This window comes from Trichechus manatus, unplaced genomic scaffold, assembly GCF_000243295.1.
Source record: "Trichechus manatus latirostris isolate Lorelei unplaced genomic scaffold, TriManLat1.0 scaffold00043, whole genome shotgun sequence".
NCBI classification, from domain to species: Eukaryota; Metazoa; Chordata; class Mammalia; order Sirenia; family Trichechidae; genus Trichechus; species Trichechus manatus.
Genome location: NW_004443979.1, coordinates 10,132,861 through 10,154,251, shown reverse-complemented (window position 1 = coordinate 10,154,251; position 21,391 = coordinate 10,132,861). Strand labels below are relative to the sequence as shown.

Sequence of the window (21,391 nt, the reverse complement as noted above, 5' to 3'; positions counted from 1 at the left end):
TCAGCATCACGTTTTCAAAACAAAAGGCCGCCCAGTTAGCTTCAGAGAAGACGGTGAGGGCAGGGAGGGCTGTTGCTAGTAAGAAAGTGATGTCAGAGTTTTCAGGGCGTCTAGTCATGTTACAAACCTCAAGTCCTTTCAAATATGAATTTAATTCTGTTTTCTGTTTTTCTCCCTCTCTGACTTTTTCATTATGTAAATATTCATGTTCACTGAAAAAAAAAAAAAAATACACGTAAGCAAAAAGAAAAGGGAGAAGATCTCCTGAAAGCTCATCACTTATTGATAACTAATATTAGGCATATTTCCTTTTAGACTTATGTAATATATGTCTATATCTATCCATAGCAATATAAATCTGTTTATGTATATATATTGCATAACACTGTATATACCATTTTATAACTTGCTTTTTTATTTAACGACATCTCAGCACCTATATAGCATGTCAGCACCTGTATATCTACATCATCATTTATGGATATGCTTTCATTTATTTAACTAGTCCCCCTTAATAGACACGTAGGTTGTTATCATTTGCTATTATAAACAACGTTACCTTGAACATCCTCATCACGCATCGTTGTGGGTAGTCTAATTATTTCCTTAGGATAAATTTCTGTAAGTAAAATTGATGAATCCAAAGGCTTTGCATGTTTTTAAGGTTTTCGATGTTGTTGTTTGCCATCTAGTCAATTCTAACTCATAGCAACCCTATAGGACAGAGTAGAACATACCAAATCACCTGCTACCTGTAAAGGTTGAGTCAGTTTATTCCCTTCACTTTCTAAAGATGAATCGTTGTAGCCTATAAAATTCCTCTAAACTGCAGCATATATATATATATATATATATATATGTATGTATGTATATGTATATATGTATATTTTTTTCATCACAAGCTCAGACTCAGGGCCTTCCCACTCTCAGGCTTCTAAACACCAAGCAGCCTCTCCTCCCTGCTTCCTGGCTTAGAGACCAGAGCAGTCGTTAACTATGCCAAGTGCTTGTGTTCCAGCATCTCATTCTCACCTTCTGCACACTTTTTCTCTTTTCCAGAGTGAATTAGATGTATCCTTTTTTCAATACTGTGAGCTGAGTTTTTCATGGCACTGTGCAAAGCACATTCTAGTCCTGATCAGGTAAGTGCCACGTGGCAGGAAAACGATTCAGCAGAATCCAGAATGTTAATCATCAACAACTATGCAACCATGATGAGACAGCCAGGTACAGGTGCTTTGGAGAAACCTCTCACCACCCCCCACCCCTCCCCTCCTTTTTTCTTTTTACAAAAGCAATTCTTTTTTTTTTTTTATTATTGTACTGTAGGTAAAGGTGTATAGAACGAACTAGCTTCTCGTTAAACAATTAGTACACATATTGTTTTGTGACATTGGTTGCCAACCCCATGACATGTCAACACTCTCTCCCCTTCTCAGCCTTGGGTTCCCTATTACCAGCTTTCCTGTCCCCTCCTGCCTTCTAGTCCTTGCGCCTGGGCTGGTGTGCCCATTTAGTCTCGTTTCGTTTTATGGGCCTGTTTAATCTTTTGCTGAAGGGTGCATCTCCGAAGTGACTTCATTACTGAGCTAAAAGGTTGTCTGGGGGCCATACTTTTGGGGTTTCTGCAGTCAATGTCAGACCAATAAGTCTGGTCTTTTACAAAAGCAATTCTTAGTAAGATTTTTTTTTTCCCCAGGCAAGGCTATGGTGATAGTTATTAACTATATTAATTTGGCTTCTTTTAATCACATAGGTAGGCTCTTTTCAGAATTTAAAGGACACAGCCAAAAAGTGCTTAGTTTCCTATAGAAACTAGATTTTCCTGGCTCCAGGTACAAATCTTGAGTAATCCCTTCATGATCAGAATAAGGACTGCAGGGATGATAAACTGGAGGGTTGAAGAAATTGCCTGGCTTAATTCATTTCTTTTTCTAGCAGAGAAAGCTGTGCTTTTCTTCTGCTTCTCCATTATAAATCACAGTATCCAAGGACCCTGACAACAAGCATTTGCTTAGAATACTGCAGGCCTGTGGATTTTGGCCGGAGCCCACTAGGCTTTGTTTGAGTGTTCTGGAGGAAAGTTGACTTTTAAGTTAATTTTTTAGTTCAAAAAATCTGCTTACTGCTTGAAAGCAATAAATAAAGGAGCCCTTTGGGAACACATAAGGCTTGAAACTAAAATAGTAAATTAATTATTATTGTATGTATATATATAATATTGTATATATATATATGTTGTCATTGTTAGTTGCCATTGAGTCAGGTCCAACTCATGGCAACCCCATGTGTGCGGAGTAGAACTGTGCTTCGTAGGGTTTTCCAGGCTGTGACCTTTCTGAAGCAGATCACCAGGCCTGTCTTCTTAGATGCCTCTGGGTGGATTTGAACCACTAACCTTTCAGCCAGTTATCTAGTGCTTAACCGTTTGTGCCACCCAGGTAGCCCTGGTGGCGTAGTGGTTAAGAGCTCAGCTACTAACCAAAAGGTCGGCAGTTCAAATCCACCAGCTGCTCCTCGGAAACCTTATGAGACAGTTCTTCTCGGTTCTATAGGTCGCTATGAGTCAGAACCAACTCAACAGCACCTAACAACAACAACAAATATATATATTAGACACCTATGCCCAGAACTAGAATATTCACATCCACTTAATATTCTGGGAAAATGGTCATTTACCTTTTAATATTGGTAGGAAACATTGCAGGCTTTATTTGGAAACCTCTTTAAATTAACTGGGGAACTCTGAGTGCCCCCTAGTGGTGAGTGACCTAAATCTATGATCCCTTTGACCCAAGACGCAAAGACCAGGCTGTATGTTAGGATGTGTTTTTATTCAAAATGTAACATTCCATTTTAACTAAGGTCTTTAAAGCAATTCAAAATAAATCTCTTCCTACTTCTACAGAGGAATAACAAGATATGCCTTTTGATTTAAAAAGTCATTAGGAAAATGCCAAGAGCTAATGGTCACTTCACTGGGAAGTTCCACCTTAGGTCTTGCTACTAACTAGCTGTGTGCATTGGACAAGCATAAAATTCTTCAAGTCAAAATGAGCAAACTAGACTAGAAGAGCTGTAAGGTTCCTTTAAGCCTTAATATTTGATGACACCATGATTCTAGGTAACTGAGCTGTTACTTTACACCTAAAAGCAAGAAGAGAAAGTCTTACACATCTAGAAATTCAGAGAATAAGTCAGATCTAACAGGATATGTATTATGGTCAGATTGTCTGTGTTGATGTGTCTCGTATTGACTAGATATTTGTTAGAAGTAGGGAAGGGTGTGTTTGTTTTTGTGCCCCCCTTGTGTGTGGCATAGGGCCATGTAATGAGATCTAGTGTTCTTATTTGAATTTAATTCATACACCAAGACACAGGGTTTATATCTTTTGCCCCTCTTTACACTTGGCTTCTTTTTCACCTTCCCTTCCTCTCTGACTAGGTTATATATTTACTGTGCTTAGAAATTACTTAGGTATATCCAACAGATTTAGAATTTTGCATCATTTTGGGAGACCTTGAAGAATATGTCTTTGCTTTGAGCATAATTTCAGTTGCACCTTCAACGGTCTAAAAGTGGAGTGGGTGGCAAGGCAGAACATAGGACAGCTTTCTTCTATTTACATTCATAAGAGGATACCACCCCCAGCCATCTGAAAAAAATCAGATTAAAAGCCCATGACTCTATTATGCTTCATGCATCATTCTTTTTAAGCAATGGATCTGATGTCCAGGGAGGACCTCTGCAGGCTAGTTCTATTGCGGTAACACAAAAGAGCCTTTTAGAGTCTCAGCCTCAGTTTCCTGCTCCCTCTGCATAGGGCCTTGGATGTTCTACATCATCATTCTGGCAGCATGTATCCAGGAACCTGTGAGAGTACCATTATTCAGGTCTGCTTCCTTAGACCTTGGAAAAGTTGAAAACAAGCAACTGCTATTCATAAAATTGCAGCCTAGTGAGCTCACTAAGAGCACCAATGCTCAGAGCCCGTAATCTTCCTTGTGTTTGCTCATGCTTAAGAAAGCCTTCTTTGTCAGCCCACATGGAGTAGACAGATTTAAGGTGTGGTTGTGGTGCAACAACAGGAGGATAGAAGTCACAACCTCATGAAACTCCCAAAAAAAATCCGTGCTTAAAAGTCCTTTTCTCCAGAAGCTTTTCTGCCTTGAAGCCTTTTATGGATGGGGCATTTTTCCAGGGTCTGCCGGGTTAGACTTTGAGAAATAAAGTGTACCATTTACATTTCTCCCTAGTATGAGCTTGTGCTACTGCTAGTAAGACTCGCATCACAAAGCAAGACAGGTGGGATTTCAAAAAGAAATGATCTAAGCACAAGAAATCACAGCAGAAATTCTGGCTTATTGAAAACCTTCCACTAAATGGAAAGCCTCTGGTGCCAGGGGTGTCAGGTGGGGCAAACAGGTCCAGCAGGCCAGTGACCTACATCCTTCACATGCTGTGAATAAGCTCCTGTACACTCTTCTCATTCCATTCCATGCACTGGACTGAAAGGCTGCCTGAGGACTCCCGAGGACCTGATTCCATAGGAATTGTTTGTCCTACTCCATACCTTAGTAGACTTGTTAAGATTTCAAATTCCATGAATTAAGATGATCTTTTAGGCCTCAATTGGTAAGCTTCCCAAAGTGGGAAGTGGAGCCCCAGGTGGTTTGCCCCAGGAATTCTCCAGGCAATTCCTCATTCAGAGGCGCTATCTCCACTCCCTTCTGCTAAATACAGGACGGCACTGCGTTCACCAGCTCCTCCTCAATTCAGCGCACACCTACTGTATGTGTAAACCTGAAACCCATTGCCATTGAGTCGATTCCGACTCATAGCAGCCCTATATGTGTAGAGGTATAGAAAACCTTAACAGCCTTTTTGATATTTAGTGCCTCTTTTAAAGAGGCTTAAAAGACTTGGTTCATTTTGGCTGGAACAAAACCCAGCAGTACTCGCCGTATGTTGTAGAGGGCCCCACTCTGGCTCTCCTTTAACACAGCGGCAAGGATGCCCACCTGGAGCTTAAGGGCCCCCCCCATCCACTTCTCAAACACCCTCTGGGCCCCCAGAATTTCCTGCCCAGACAGCCCACAGCCTGGTGCTAGGGCCTGTGCAGGCCTTTCCTCCTCCCCTAGACTGGGGGCAGGAATGATAGGAAGGGTGGGATGATGGCTGGGGTGTCCCACATTCATGGGTAGAGAAGTTGGGGACAGGGCTGGGGGTCCTTATCTCTTGTGCCCCCCCCCACACACATAGCATGGGCCTAGAATTCAGAATGTTTTCTTGATTTAAAAACATCTTAAAAACATTCATGTTTTTATTTTATAAACCCTTAAAGCCAGAGTGATAATTCTAGAATCCTAATACTCATTGTGGGTGATATGAAAGTAGACTCATGGCTTCTTTTTTGCAGTTGAGGGTGGGGGAGCAGGAAGGGCCTCAGTGCTGTGTGCCCTCTGTGGGACTCAGCCAGTAGCTCCCATGGACTCCCTGGAGGAATGATGGCATGCAGTCAGCAGTAGTCAGCACCACCAACATTTACAGCCAGTCAGGCCCTGATGAAGACCCAGGACACACTGTGGGGTACCTACCTTTGTTCCTTCACTACCTTCCCCAAATCCCACATACCTTTAGAGGTCCAGAAACCAGAATAGGGCTTCTCTAAGTAGGAGATAATTTCAGCCTGACTTAATGAGCAATTGCAAAAATACTTGTTCAAACTAGGGGCTATGGAAATACTGGCAAGAAGAGCAACGATATTTTCCAAGAAAGCTGCCCAACACAGAAGCAGCAGCTTCTAAATGAACTAAAATTTTCTGGATATTCTCTCAGAAAAATTACAGTGATAATAAAGTCATTACAAATGGATTTCTTTTATAGTATGATGGAGCATATGATTAATTCAGGAATGTCTTGATAGTATCAGAGCGGAGTAAACCACCTCCCCTCTCCCTGAAGGTTACATTTTGTCATAGGATTAGAGTCCTCTGGAGCTGGAGGAAACCTACACAATCAAGTTAAAAACCTCACTTTTTAGATGAAGAGGTTGAGGCCCAGAGAGGTTCTGTGACATCCTAATCCATAGAGCTACTTTGGGGCAGAGCTGGTACCAGCCTCTGGGTATCCATGGCCCTTGACATACATTAGTTAGAAGGTTAACTTTGATACATTTTTTTAAAAATCCATAATCATTTGGAGTAGATTGTGGCAATTTGGTCTCTAATAAAATGACATAAAGTGCCTGTCACCATGGTGGCTTGGTGCTGTCAGAAAGCTTTTTCCTGAATTAGAAGTTTTAGAGAAAAACTAGTCTGGTTGGAGGAGTCAGGAATGATGAAAAATCTTGAAGCGAGTATCTGTGCATGTTTTGATAAGAGCATTCTCTCCAAAAGTGGAGTTCACATCCAGAGATTTCTAAACATCTTTTTTTTTACTTTTGAAAATGTAAAATTGAAAGCAGGGCTACGAGGGGTTGCGAGCTGACTCATGGCCTGAGGGAATGTGTGTGGCCAGCCTCATCTTTGGGAAGCACAGGCACTAAGGGACAACAGGGCCAGGGCCCTCTCCAGCATGAGAGTTCTAGCCAGGGCTGTCATGAATGAGTTTCAGAATTACGAACAGTCCCCAAGGGACTCAGCCATTCACCTGGGAAAGGGATGTGAATGTTCCAGATTAAACAGTCCTGGCTTCCAGGAATGGCTCCCACAAACGCTAGCCACGTCCTTATTTCCTTTAAATCTGTTCTCTGAGTCCTCTAGGTGACATATCCATCCGCTACTCTACGTCTCCACAAAGCCCCTCCACCTTATACCAACACCTTTTGTTGCATTCTTCTGGGTACTGTTTTAGTCAGAAACAGTGATAGCAAATTATGAGAAGGCATAGAGACGAAAAAATGAATCACAAGTTTATTTTTTATTTGATCCAGCACTGTGTAATTTTCCATTAAGCCTATATAAACTTTAAGCAAAATTACACCTAGGTCTCTGTTGCTCTTGGAATATGAATGTGTCTTTAAGCAAACCTACCTAAAAACAAACAAACAACAACAACAGAAAAAAAACACTCCTTTTCAGTTTAGGCCTAAAAGTGGACGGAAAGGCTGAATTGTAAGGACAGTATATCCAGGACTGTGTAGAAGTTTCACGATGATGAGGATTCTTCTATATAGTAGTATTCAATCTTCTGTAGAAAATGTGAATACAATGGCCCTTGGCGGACGGAAAGGCTGAATTGTAAGGACAGTATATCCAGGACTGTGTAGAAGTTTCACGATGATGATGATTCTTCTATATAGTAGTATTCAATCTTCTGTAGAAAATGTGAACACAATGGCCCTTGGCAGCTTATCTAATTTCATAAGAAATTGTATTAAAGTGTAACTAATGAGGGAGCAAGTTTATTCCCACCCTACTTAATGTACCAAAGAACTTTGTTTAGCTAGAATCTTAAAAAAAGAAATCACATGCCCATGAAACAAAACGAGGCTAAATGGGCACACTAGCCCAGGAGCAAGGACAAGAAGGCAGGAGGGGACAGGAAAGCTGGTAATGGGGAACCCAAGGTCGAGAAGGGGAGAGTGTTGACATGTAATGGGGTTGGCAACCAATGTCACAGAACAGTATATGTATTAATTGCTTAATGAGAAACTAGTCTACTCTGTAAACCTTCATCTAAAGTAGAATTTAAAAAAAAAAGAGAAGCCAGGGGATCTGAGAGTAAAGAGTTATAAATTTTACTTTGTAGGCTGGGCTTTGCCCTGAAATTGTTCTTGAGGTCGCATTCAAGTCTTTTGCTCTGTTTTGTCACTTATTAAGGATAATTAGATCACCAGTGGTGTTAAAATACCGGATGAAAAAGTGTTTCATGATCCAGGGATCAAAATTCCAATGTAGGAACCATATGCATTTCAATCACTTTAATAACAAAAAGTGATTTCACAGTGGCACTAATATGACAGGGGCCCTGTGGTGTTGCAACTGCAACCCACATTACATAGAAATTCTGAAAGGCTGAGGTTTCAGGGTTGGGACAGTCGGGCTGCTCTTCAGGGGACTGTTTCTAGTTCGTATTAGCACCAACCTTAAGAAGCCCATGAGGGAAACATATTACCTTAAAGGGATCTTTAGAGTCAGTCAAGTTCAGCATAGTCTAAAGGTAGGACCTTCTTGAAATTGTGTTCTCAGCTTATCACATTAATAGACCCTCAATCTGGGCATCCTCGCTTCCTGCTATTCCAAATTTCAGGGTTGAAGTTTGTTTGCCTATGTTTATTGCCATGGGACTTGGCATATTTTTTGGCCCCTGCTCACCTGGCATATGACCCAAATGCCATACTGCTGGCTTCACCAGTATGTGTAAGTTCCTCATAAACCAAACCAAGATGTCAATAACAGTTGGATTTTTATTTTAAAGGAGTCATAATTCCAGGGGGAAATCAGCTTTCAGGCCTTTGCCTGTCACATTGGATTTGGTCTGTGGTTTTCCCATATACTGCCAGAAAGTTGCATGGTTGTTAAGGGTTTGAGCCAGATAGTCAGACAGGCAGGCAGTCACATACCCACAGTTCAGAATGACTTAACTGAACATCATGTTTCCAGGATGTTGGGAAATTCAGTTCTGCTGAAGGACCTTTTCTTTCTTGCAGTGGGGGATAACAGTGACTGATATGATTCAGCAGTAAATTCTGATCTAGATTTCAAAACAATTGGCCAGTTGCTCAAGGGGACATCTGGCTTGCATATCACCTGCTTGCCAAAAAGATGGAGCAGTCCTCAGAGCAGCTTGATCCCTGAACCAATTCACATAGATTAAAATTAGATTTCCTTCTATCTCAAAGAAAATCATCTTGGATGAGCTGAAATTTTCAAAGGCACTAAGGCTTTCATTGCCCTTCATAAATACAACAGGGGGGTTCTGCAAGCTCCCCAACTCTGCCTTAATGTGTACCTGGCTGTCATTCCTACTTTGACTTGGCTCTTAAATTCTGGCTTCTGGGTCTGGTGAACAGGATTCAGTCAAGGGCTTAACATTCCAGTCCTGGTTTGGCGATGGGACAAAGCAATCATCTACATAATTGGAAGACCCAAAAACCAAAACCCATCGCCATCAAGTCAATTCCGACTCATCGTGACCCTACAAGACAGAGTAGAATTGTCCTATAGGGTTTCGAGGCCTGTAAATCTTTATGAAAGCAGACTTCCACATCTTTCTCCTGCAGAGTGGCTGGTGGGTTCAAACTGCTGACCTTCCAGTTAGCAGCCAAGCACTTAACCACTGCACCACCAAGGGTCCTTTAATTGGATGACATTAATAGGTATATTAAAGTTTTTTTTTTTCTGGATCATTTAAGGACAGCTCCCAAGGGCCCCTAAAAACAGTTTATTTTGCTGGAGGACTATTTGCACAGAGCTTAATGAGAAATTAATGCAGAGCCTAAGAGAAACTTAGAAGTCATTCACAGGGTCGTCTCATTCTCTATAGATATATTTTACTAAGCAAGCAAATAAAGTATGGACTTTGAGCACCTGAAATTATTGAAAATCAGGTGGTAATGATTCACTTTACAAAGCTTCACTAATTATAAAACTCCCGAGTACATTTAATCATTCATAGGTTGGATGAAGTTTATCTAGTTGGAACAATCTATCCACTTTTTTTTAACAGACCAGGACCATGCTCTTTAAATAGAGGTGAAAACTTCAGATATTGAAGTGTAGAATTCAGAAACATTCAACCATTGTCATTACTTCATTAATTCCCCTTCTCCTTTCACAAAAGAAAAACAGGTACTCAAAGAAGTTCTGGAAGGAAAAAATTAGCTCTTTCTAGTCAGTTAGACATTACAGTCTAAACAATACTTTCTTGTTCCCCCATACCCTAACCTTCCAATAAGAACACAGTAAGTTAAAGTGGCTCCCTAACTCTCAAATGAGTATTTCTTAGCTGTTCATTTATAAGAGGTACTGTCTTGAAATTCAATTTTTTTTTTTACTTGGGAACTGAGTCAGCATGTTCATCTCTCCTTATGGTTATTTTTCTTCTGGCTAGCAGAGAAGATAGCTGCAGATCTAGGCTGTAAAGGGATTTGTTTTGGGTGGAGGTTTGGAGACTACGGGAAGGTGTCCACCTGGCAGCCTCAGGCCTTTCCTGAGAAGCCTGGGAACAGAACAGGCTTAAACCCAAAGCAGAGCCTAAGCTTTAAACGCTTTAAAGGTTTAAATGCCAGCTCCAGTAATTACTAGCCATGTGACCTTGGACAATGGCTTTGAGCCTGTTTGCTGTTGTGTAAAATGATATGTAACATGTACATCATAGGGTTGTAGAGAAGACTGAAATGTGAAACACTCAGCACTATGCCTGGAACATAAGGATTATTCAATGACTGTTGCTATTATTATTACTGTTATTATCTGAGGCGAAGTCATGCTCTTGCCAAGTGTCATTTGCCTTGTTCTCCAGCTTTAGTGGATTCCTCTTCCCTCTAGCTAAAAAAATGTACGTGTTCCATTTCTATGCCTACTTGTCCAATTATCATAACCAAGGTGAAACTAAGTGTGTGTGTCTGTGTACACAGAGGTAATAATTTCTAATGTGGATATCAATTTTAAATTTAATACCAGGATTTCTATTAAAAATTTCATGCTTAGAATAACTTATACTGGAAAAATTCCAGGCTAAGTCATAACTTAATATTTTTATAACTCTAAAACTAATTTCCTTAATATGATTTTAGATAATGTTTAATTTAGATAAAGTACACATAATTTTGGATGAGATGGTGCTAAATGGCTGTATTGTGGAAACTAACCGAGCAAGAATTCTTGCCCCTCTACTAATTCTTGATAAGACATCAGAAAGCTGAAAAATGGAAGAGGCCCGCTAGACAACACCTGATTTACAGGAAATGTGAACACCATGGAATACCTCTCAACATCTGAAGCCCAAAAGAATCCGGAAGACCACACATTGCAAAACAGGGTATCCTTGCAAAGACATTATAATTATAAATAGGTGTTTTCCACAGATCCTAAATGGAAAACAAAACTGTATTTTAAAATATAATGTACAAAGAATAATCCAAACTGAGAAACAAGTTTTATTTTCTAACTTTTTAAAACACTTTTTCCCATTGCTTCAAATTTTGTTGAGTATCAGAGGAACCCTTTTTGGTCTCTGCTTCCTTTTGCAAATTAAATCAAGAAATAGGAAGAGCATAGGAGGAATGTGTGGCAGCTCTCTATCAATCAGCCTTTTAAAACTGACTTAATCACATACAGCATTTTGAATAACATTGTTTTCTGAATGCCTTCTCTTTCCTAAGAAAGTCTTAAAATTTACATTTTTAAAATTTTCTGTATCGTCTACTTAATGAAGATGGCAGAATTAAATTTTATTTGCCAGCTTCTAAATACATCTGCCATCCATTTTAAGGGGACTCAGCAATTACAATGCTATCATATAATTAACTCTATAAAAATGTTACTATCAAATAATGGATGAGTAAACATTAAAAGAGAACCCTTACAATTATTCTTTATGTCGAATTCTGAAGGGTTTTACCCTTTCTATATGCTTTTGCTGCTCAGTCAACAGTAGGACATACAGAACTGCCTTAGATAAAAGCATGTATATGTAGGGGTGGGAGGGCAGGTGCAATGGAGGAAGTGGAAGTGTATTGTCTTGGTACATTAAGATATTCTGCCATCCTATGGAATTTCCAAGAGTCCTTTACTCTACACCTTAGCCTCCCAAAGAGACATTTTAAGCACTGACATTTCATTTAGCACTGTATTTGCTTTCTCTGTCTCTCAATCTCTCGTGTGTGTGTAGGGACATTTTGTGTTTTACTTTCTTTTTTCTAAAAATCTATTTACATATTTCAAAGTCTGCATCCATGAAGACCCAGGTAACAAGTCATAGTGAATTCCAAAAGCAAACCTGAGTTGTTCTGGACTCATTCAGGAAGGTAGAGGAAAGGCTTCTGACCTGTGGGGACAGTGAGTGGTGTGTGTGTATCAGTGTACCTTTGTATTAAGCAGCCAAGGTTCTAGGAGAAGCCCAGTCTAGATCAAAATACTTTGGAGGTCTTTCTGAGACATACTAGTTGGGAAACACTGTCCTGGTTGGTAGAAACTTAATCAGGTAACAGCTGAAACTGGTACACCAGAAGTGGCTAGGGAGTGAACAAAATTAATTTTTGGGTCACACCAAAATAGTAGTTGAATTACATCTTGGCACAGATTTTAGTACCTTGAGAGTACAATAACAGATTAAAAAAATATTAGGTAGACACCACAGAAAAAATTCTCAAAAACTTAGTATATATATGGAGACCCCAGTAGATGTCCTGTAAGACAAACTGTAATGTGACTATCTGTTCTACAGACTGTTTCATCATCTCATTAAGTGATGATTTCACATTCAGGAAATTTAAGTCTCAGATTGGCCAGCTTTATCTTACTCTTAGATTTGAAGATTCCTGACATTGTAAACTGTTTCTGTCTTTATAGGGCTGATCAATTTACCTGCTCTAGTAACTTGTTAGACCAGACGTCAACAAACTTTTCCTGTAAAGGGCCAGACAATAACTATTTTAGGCTTTGTGGGCCACATGGTCTCTAACTACTCAATTCTGTCCTTGTAGTGCAGGAGCAACCACATATAATATATAAATTAAAGAGCTTGGCTGTGTTCTAAAAAACATTATTTATGGGCACTGAAATTTAAATTTCACAGAATTTCACATCATGAAATAGTCTTGATTTTTTTTTTCCCCAACTATTTACCAATTTTAAAATCACGCTTAGCTTGTGGGCCATATGAAAACAGGCAATGGGCCATAGTTTGCCAACCCCTGTGCCGGTATAAGCTGGCTTTTGACAGACTTTTAGAGACTGTAACAATGGCAATACTATAACATATATATGGATTTTAATTCTAACATTAGTATAAAGTTTTGGTCATGCATCAATGACATGCCTGAGACAACCATCACCACTATTTTTTGGATTAAAGCATAGGTCATACATTTCAATACTATTATGTTTTATTTTAACTTTTATTCTCACAGAGAACTGTGAAGCTGACAATGAAGTGAAATATTTAAATGCTGCCTCTGGTTACACAGTCACAACATTCTCATGGCAGCAAATAAAAACAATACTCAAATCATTGATTATAGTGGGAGATACCTCTTCTAATGTAGAAAGGGAACATACCTTTTAAACAGGTAAATAATGGGCAATTTCAAAACATGCTTTGGCTCCTAAAAAAGCCATTTGGCTTAATCAGGTCTAGTGCCATTTCTTCCACCTATATGCACAGATGTGGTAATCACAGGAATTTGGAAAATATAAATACAGCTCCTTCTTTTCCTGGTTGTTTCTTTTCACATTAACACAACATTCAAAAAGTCATTCTGGATCTTAGACTTTCATATCCTGCAGATACAATGGTAAGCAGTGGATCTGGTTTTTAAAAAGTTAACACAAATAACTTGGCTGTTTCTAGCTGAAGAATGCTTTAAGACTGAACACGACAGATCACAGTTAAGCACAGAACATACATTTCTTTTAAGCTTTCTAATTTCAATAAATGTATTCACTATAGAAAAATACATTTCTTCATGTAGTAATTTCAGAAAACCAAATCTGAATGATTCAAAATAAAAAGTATCTGGTTAAGCTCTCAGGTCTGACGAGTGGCAGTGAAATAGTGACATGACACAATTTTGTACGCTGCAAACATTTTAATGATTATTGTTGAGCATACATTTTGGAAAATTTTTACTTCAAACTGCAACAAGTTAAATAAATGTTTATAATATACAAAGAAAATACAACCAAAAGAAAAACTTGCTTTAAGTGTGCCTTGCACCTAAGTTGTTGTTGGTTTTTCCCCTTAATATATCTTTATTTTTGAGCTGCACAAACACACTTAAGAATTTGATCTTTATAGTACGGTATTTAGGAAATAAAAATATACTGCCACCTTAAAGAAATAAAAAGGTTGTGCATGATTATATGCCAAAAAAATGAGATAACACTAGAATACTCTGATAGTGCAGGCATCATTAAAAAGGAAAAGAAAAAGCTTGAGATGCTCATTAACACTCTTATGTTTTAAGGAAGCAGAATTTTTCAGCAAGTAGCTTAAAAAGCCAGCAAAACAGGGATCAGTGATGGCAACTGTAGTGTATGGAGTATGAAATGACAAACTTTACACAAATACACTGTTAGAAATTTACCAGTGAACACTGAAGATCTGATAAGCTGCTCTTTGGAACAGTCAAGTAGGACCACCGTATTCCAGTCACATAAGCCCTTGTAACAACACACAGTGTTCTGTGCTATATACTCGCTGGCTGGGTAAAGGATTTGTTTTGTCATTAGCAGCTAACAAACTTAATCCACATATTCTTAAAGCCTTAAAGGTGGAAAAAAAGGCAAGTGTCATCAGCGTGGAGAATCATACACTTCTCTGCACACAAACACGAGAGGCTTCATTAGTATTTAAAAGTCTGATGTCTCCCATTGCACTTCAAAGATCAATTGAGATGAAAACCTTTCTCCATTGTAGCAGCTAGCAGGCGCTCTCTCATGATTTCCTCGGAAGAATACTCGGGCAACTTAAGATAATGCACACAAGTATTCACTGATGGGTAGCTCGCGTCCGTAGCATCAACCTATGAAAATAACAGAAGATCATGAGTTTGAATGTTTCTTTCAGAACTCAAGAAAAGGTTTAAACACAGAAGAAAACATTCTTTGATGGTTACGGGGGTGGGGAGGGAGGGTGAGGGTTATTCACTAACTAGATAGTAGATAAGAATGATCTTAGGTAAAGGGAAGGACAGCACACACTACAGGGGAAGCCAGCGTAACTGGACAAAACCAAAGATAAGAAGTTTCCTCAATATAATCAAATACTTTGAGAGACAGAGTAGCAGGGATTCGGGGTCTGGGGACCATGCTTTCAGGGGACATCTATGTCAATTGGCGTAACAAAGCTTATTAAGAAAATGTTCTGCATCCTACTTTGGTGAGTGGCGTCTGGGGTCTTAAAAGCTTGCAAGCGGCCATCTAAGATGCATCAATTGGTCCCAACCACTTGGAGTAAAGGAGAACGAAGAACACCAAAGACACAAGGAAAGTATTGGCCCAAGAGACAGAATGGGCCACATAAACCAGAGACTTCATCAGCCTGAGACCAGAAGAACTAGATGGTGCCCAGCTACCACCAATGAACATCCTGACAGGGAACACAACAAAGGGTACCTGATGCAGCAGTAGAACGATGGGCTGCAGAACTCAAATACTAGTAAGAAGACCAGACTTAATGGTCTGACTAAGACTGGAGGCACCCTGGAAAGCATGGCCCCTGGTTTCTCCATCACCCCAGAACTAAAACAATTTCCGAGGCCAACTCTTCAGACCTGGATTGGACTGGACTGTGGGACATAAAGTGATACTCGTGAAGAATGTGCCTCTTAGACAAGTAGATATAAGAGACCAAAGGGGCGGCTTCTGTCCAGAGGTGAGAGGGGAAGGCAGAGAGAGTTAGGAGCTGGTTGAATGTTCATGGGGAATCAGGAGCGGAGGGGAAGAGTGTGCTGTCACAGAATGGGGTGAGCGGTTGGGGTCTCTTAACAATATATGTTAAAAAAATAAAAATTAAAAAAAAAAGTTTCTTTCAGTCCTTAAGTAACCAAATTCCATCTGGATTCCCTGTTAGCTAGAATGTTTGTACCTTGCGTACAACCGTGAGCCGGGGATGTAGGTTAGCCAGTCCACCTGGGGGTAGAGTTGAACAGCCAGTAGTAAACTGTAGGAATGCTTTCCTTTCATCTGAAGACATGCCACACAAAACTCTCACAAACCTTAGGAAACCAGGGCTACAGGAATAAAAATATAGGAATAGTGATTTGACAGCAGATTTAAAGGAAAAACATTACTATTACTTTGTAGGCTGGCAATAACCCAACTATATTCCTGTGTCAGAAAAACACCACTCTATAAGAGACTGTTAAGTAAGGATGAAATGGGCTGATACAAGATACTTTGAAAAACACTTTTAAATAATGACTGCTAAAAAAGGAAAGAAGTCTTCAAAGACTGTGTTGCACTTACAAATGGTAAGAAAAGGAACACTGATGGAGTAAAGTGGTCAAACATTATGCAGTGAAGCCAGCAAATCAAGAGAGCTCAAGATGCACTTGCATAATTAATCCAAATATAACTAAATTACCAAACAGTACCTGAAGTAATCATTTTCATCATAATAAAATGGTTAAATATATTGTGATAAATTTATGTAATGGAATACTGTATATCAATGAAATCAACTACTGCTATATGCCACAACATGGATGAATTTCATAATCATGTTTAAAAATCCAAATCCTAAAGAACATATGTTACATGATTTCATTTATTAGAGTTTAAAAACAAGCAAAATAAATCAATGGATAGTGATTTAATGACTAGAAAAGGTATGGTCAGAAAGGGGCTGATGGAGTTATTTCTTACTAGTTTCTTACTCAGTTTCTCATATTTCTTACTCTGGATACCAATTATACAGGTGTGTTCATTTTGTGAAAATTCTCTAAGTTGTGCAAATAATTTGTGTACTTTTCTCATACTTCAACGAAAAGTTTATTTAAAGAAAGCTATATAAACAATGTTATTTCAGTTTAAAATAACTCATTATAGTCTTTATTTTAGGGTGTATATAAAATAGACAACCAACTATAAAAAAGTTATTTCCTTGCCTCATTCACATTAATTTGGTGACATTTTTTAAAAAAGCAGTATAGGCCCCAAAGTCTTTAAATACATAAGTGGCTGAGAATGGCTGAAAAACTGTTTCAGATTTAAAAGACATCACATCTAAATGCAGTTTCCTGGGACCAGAGGCAAAAATGCTATTAAGGACACTACTGGAACAATATACAAAACTGGAATACACCAATATTAGATTAGCTAATATTTGTGCAATGATTAAGTGCTCGGCTGGTAATCAAAAGCTTGGCAGTTTAAACCTACCAGCTGCTCCTCAGGAGAAAAGACGTGGAGATCTGCTTCTGTAAGATTTACAGCCTGTGAAACCCTATGGGGGCAGTTCTACTCTGTCACACTGGGTTGCTATGAGTTGCAATTGACTCAACGGCAAACAACAACATCAATGACATCATGAATTTGATAGTTAATATGGATACATGCAAGAATATCCATGTTTTCAGGAAATGTACACTAAAGAATTACAGAGTAAAAGGACATGATGTATTCAAAATATCCTTAAATGGTTCAGAAAAAAAAAATAGCATGTGTGTATACATACATATATATGACCAAAACCAAAGCCACTGCTGTCAAGTCAATTCCAACTCACAGTAACTGACAGGACAGAGTAGAACTGCCCTGTAGGGATTCCAAGGAGTGGCTGCTGGATTCGAATTGCCAACCTTTTGGTTAGCAGCCATAGCTCTTAACCACTGTGCCACCAGGGCTCCACATACATATACATACATAAATTATGTGTATGTATACATATATAGAGAGAGAATATCATAAAGGAAATGTGGCAAAATGTTAAATACTGGTAAATCTAGATAAAGGATATATGGGAATTCTTTCAACTCTTCCTGTAACTCTCCTGTAAATTTGAGATTATTTGAAAATAAAAAGCAAATAAAAGCAATACAGCCTGATGTATACTCTTTTTAAAACAGTGAACAATTAAATTCAGAAAATCTAAACATCAGCCAAGATTCAGTTATCTTTTTGTGTACTCTCACATCATCAACGGATAGCATCCACTTACATGTTGGTAACTGTGAGACATATCTGTTTTCTCAATTTATTTTATGAATGTAATTCACGGAGTTATAATTCTTTAGAGAATCTCAGTTGATTATGGGATATAAACAATTCTGTTGTTCTTAGAAAATACCAATACATACCTGTCACGTGTATATCCCAGCTTAGGTTCTGTGTAATTGATAATATCCTCAGCTGCCCAGGATGGTGACTGGTTTCCACAAAGAATCATCTGAACTTCTTCATGGCTAAAGGAACTTAATTTCTCCATTGGAAAAACTTTATTGAAACCGTCTACATTGTACACAGAGGGAAAACAAAAACAACACACAGCTCAGTTTCTTAAGTTACGACTCCAAAAATACCAAAATTCAAATCCAAATATCCACTTATCAATTAAATGGAGAGAAGATGAATACAACATCCATAAATGCTTGCATAAACAAAATAAGAATAGCTTGAAATAAAATGTGTGTAAGGGTTTTAAGTGAAGAAATCTCTGCTTAATATCACAAATGTGAAGAGAGAGACTATCCAGTCACTATGGTCCAAGAAGCCAAATTTTTGTACTTACCTAACCTGGAGCCTACCAGCTCTTTGTCATACAAGTCAGCCAAAGTTGTGTTTGCATTTTCAGAACTACTAAGTGACAGTCTAAAATACTTTGCTCCCAACATACCTAAATAACTCGGGTTCTAGTATCAGTTAACCCATCCTGACCTGGATAGTATGCAACCTAATGAAGAAAATCAGGAGGAGCAAGCTGAGAGTACATACACTCCAGCTTGAGATTGTTCCAATCTGTTCTGGGTACTGTGAGGAACCTAACTACTGTATTTTTGCAAATAATGCACCCACACATATAATGCGCATAACACACCTAGGAAAATAATGCACGAGGGGGTTGTGCAGTTGGCAAAAAACATATAATGTGTGTGTTATTTGCGTAAAAATACGGTACCTATCTAGAGAACAACAAAAAAAGTGGCAAGTCTAGAGATTATCAGCAACTCCTGACCACAGCAATGGCTTAATTTCATTTGTCTCAAAGTAAAAGGAAAGGGATTAAGCTAAAGATCCTTTTCAATCACCTACCTCTGAAGGCTTCCATCTGTTTCTGAATACCTGTATGCATACAAAAGTCAAACATCAAATCCACATATTCTTCTGCATTATCCATTGTTATCATCTGCAAAGAAAATTTGCCAATATTATTTTTACTATCCAGGAATATTTCAGTAGCGCCTAGTATAACTGGCCTTGTTAAGAGGATGTTTCTGAACTTTCAACTATATGAAAAGCAAAGTCTTTACCTCATCTTCACCACTTGGTTTGAGATCCACAGCTGTAAAACCATATATTCTCGAGGAAGGGCAGAACTGGAAATTTAAACTGAACGAAAGAAAAAGGGTTAGACTGACATTCAGCTGCTACTAGTCTCTAAATTTTATAACCCTGCTGCCAAAACAAGGAGCCCCCCTCAACAACAAAATCAGTATACCAGCTTGGATGTAAGTATGAGGCCTTTTTAATGCAAAACCCTATGCAGGAAAACTATTAGGCCAACAGTTACCAAACCTGTGTGGCTTTGCAAAGACTGCAGGCAACCTTCATGAATGCACCACCTTTCCATATCTCACTTCCCCCTTACTGCACAAAACTAATGAACTAAGATTTTTGCAATGAATTACGGCAGCAACATTTTTACAAGATCTTTTTTTGAAGAAACTACTGCTTCATTAAAGTTATTCATGCTGTGTCCAAACAAAACAAAACCTATACTACATAACCATTTACCAGGCACAACTTCCTAATATGTCAGCAAATATTTTTAAAAAAAAGAAGAAGAAAGCCTTGTAATGAACTCAAAATACAGGAAAATGTTCCTGAAGGTATAATAGGTAATAATTACATGTATAAAAATGAACAAAAGTTCTACAGCATCCCCACTTGGGATGAGGCTTACATATAAATGATTTTTGAGCTTTGCCAATTAGGCTATATATATTTCTTAATGAATGTGTCAAAATATTGTTGGCTTTGCACTTTTTACACAAGATACATACATTTATCACACTTGATAAATCTATCTTCCAGAGGATTTCAGGATTAATAAACTATATTCTGATAGTATTACCATTATAATATTAACAAATCAAAGGTCCAAATAAATAAAGAACATTTCCTATAGTATATTACTGTTCTTAACGCACTGTTTACTCATATACTACAAGTCAGTGGGGATAAAGAAACAAAAGCTTTAGAACTTATTCATCCATTAGGTTAGAAAATGCATATATAAAACCATACCCTAAATCCTCTATGCTAAGTGGAGGTCCAGAACCTGATGGATTCTTCAGCACTAGTTCCTGTAATTTTGTGTTCTTCTCATCTTCAGAAAGATCTTTGTTGCTTAAAATCTGGCGCCTCTTGATAGCAAGGTCTTTAATTTCTTTCAAAAATCTGGCTCTGTGCGGGTTCACTAGTTCAAAGTCTTCCCAATTTAAAATTCCATTAAACCAAGCTGGGGGTTTTGGTTTGGGGGGATCAAGAATAAACTCTGATTTTGAATCCTCTTCAAAGCTTCCTACTGAGAGTGAATCATGGCCTTCTTCTGTAGAGGCTTCAGACTGACTTTCAGTACAGTGTAAGTCTCTATCACCTCGTGACTCGTAAATTAGTTTACTCATATTGCTTTTAATGTCACCCATACACATAAGTTTAAAGAAAGGTTTAGAAATAGGTAAGTCCACAAGTCTGTTGTCTTGAATACATTTGGCCAAGAAAATTCCAAGAAAATGAAAGAGTTTTGTGATCCTTTCAAGCTCATCACTATCTTGTGGAAACGGTGCCGTGAACAGTCCACATGATCTCTGCACATAGTATCCCGGAGGTTTCAGTCCACCTCCAAGATCGACCTGTTTTTTTTTAAAAATGAAATAAAATTATACAAAAGATAATAAGTACAAAGTAACTAAGCCTATTGTTATTGTATTCTAAGGGGGAAAAATCCGTAAACATTAAACATATTCACAAATTTTGCTGTCCAAAAGTATTTGTATACACATTTTATTAAATAGTTTGGGGTGACTAAATTTTATCCTTTAGAATATTCTTAAGATATCAAGACTATTCAATAATAAAAGTAGTGTCAGAAAACCTGGCTTTTGTACTGAAAACATAACCTATTTTTAACACTTTCCAATAGCAGAGTCACACTCAAATCACAAAATAAAAAAATCAATCTTACATGACGAGATTCATCATCTGGAAAGTTATCATCACAAAGCCAAGCTCCCAAGTCAGTTCTCTGGAATTCTGCTGCCACCAGAGCATAAAACTCTAATGTGGGTCCTAAGCCAGTTCCTTCTTCTCCTAAAAATTCAACCTAAAATATGAATAAAGAAATCATCATCCAATTCTTGCTAAACTTGTCATATCTCATCCAATAATATACCTATTTTTAATAGTGGCACTGTAGTTATTAAAAGCAAAATGGGATTTTTATTCTAGTTTTTCCAAAAAGAAGACAGCATTTGTTGTTGTACATTATTACACACTTAAG

At 38.3% G+C, this 21,391-nt stretch overlaps 2 protein-coding genes across 8 annotated transcripts in view; one reads left to right on the top strand and one right to left on the bottom strand.

The window, feature by feature from the left end:
* AP4S1 (adaptor related protein complex 4 subunit sigma 1) overlaps positions 1-13,587 on the top strand; it is a 49,502-nt gene extending 35,915 nt beyond the window's left edge. For all 3 annotated transcript variants that reach the window (XM_023731496.1, XM_004376535.2, XM_023731495.1), the window contains 2 exons: positions 1,060-1,071; positions 10,743-13,587. In XM_023731496.1, coding sequence (XP_023587264.1) covers positions 1,060-1,071; positions 10,743-10,871 — 141 coding nt within the window. In that variant the 3' untranslated portion in view covers positions 10,872-13,587. The remainder of the gene's footprint in view (positions 1-1,059; positions 1,072-10,742) is intronic.
* Positions 13,588-13,737: 150 nt separating this feature from the next.
* The window catches only part of HECTD1 (HECT domain E3 ubiquitin protein ligase 1), a 103,731-nt gene continuing 96,077 nt past the window's right edge, over positions 13,738-21,391 (bottom strand). For 3 of the 5 annotated variants that reach the window (XM_023731488.1, XM_023731490.1, XM_023731489.1), the window contains 7 exons: positions 21,077-21,214; positions 20,137-20,744; positions 19,140-19,218; positions 18,922-19,015; positions 17,970-18,120; positions 15,758-15,902; positions 13,743-14,693 (listed from right to left, as the gene is read on the bottom strand). In XM_023731488.1, the coding sequence (XP_023587256.1) occupies positions 14,556-14,693; positions 15,758-15,902; positions 17,970-18,120; positions 18,922-19,015; positions 19,140-19,218; positions 20,137-20,744; positions 21,077-21,214 (1,353 nt within the window). In that variant the 3' untranslated portion in view covers positions 13,743-14,555. Of the gene's footprint in view, positions 14,694-15,757; positions 15,903-17,969; positions 18,121-18,921; positions 19,016-19,139; positions 19,219-20,136; positions 20,745-21,076; positions 21,215-21,391 lie in introns of all 5 variants that reach the window. The other 2 variants (XM_023731486.1, XM_023731487.1) reach the window with 1 other exon arrangement.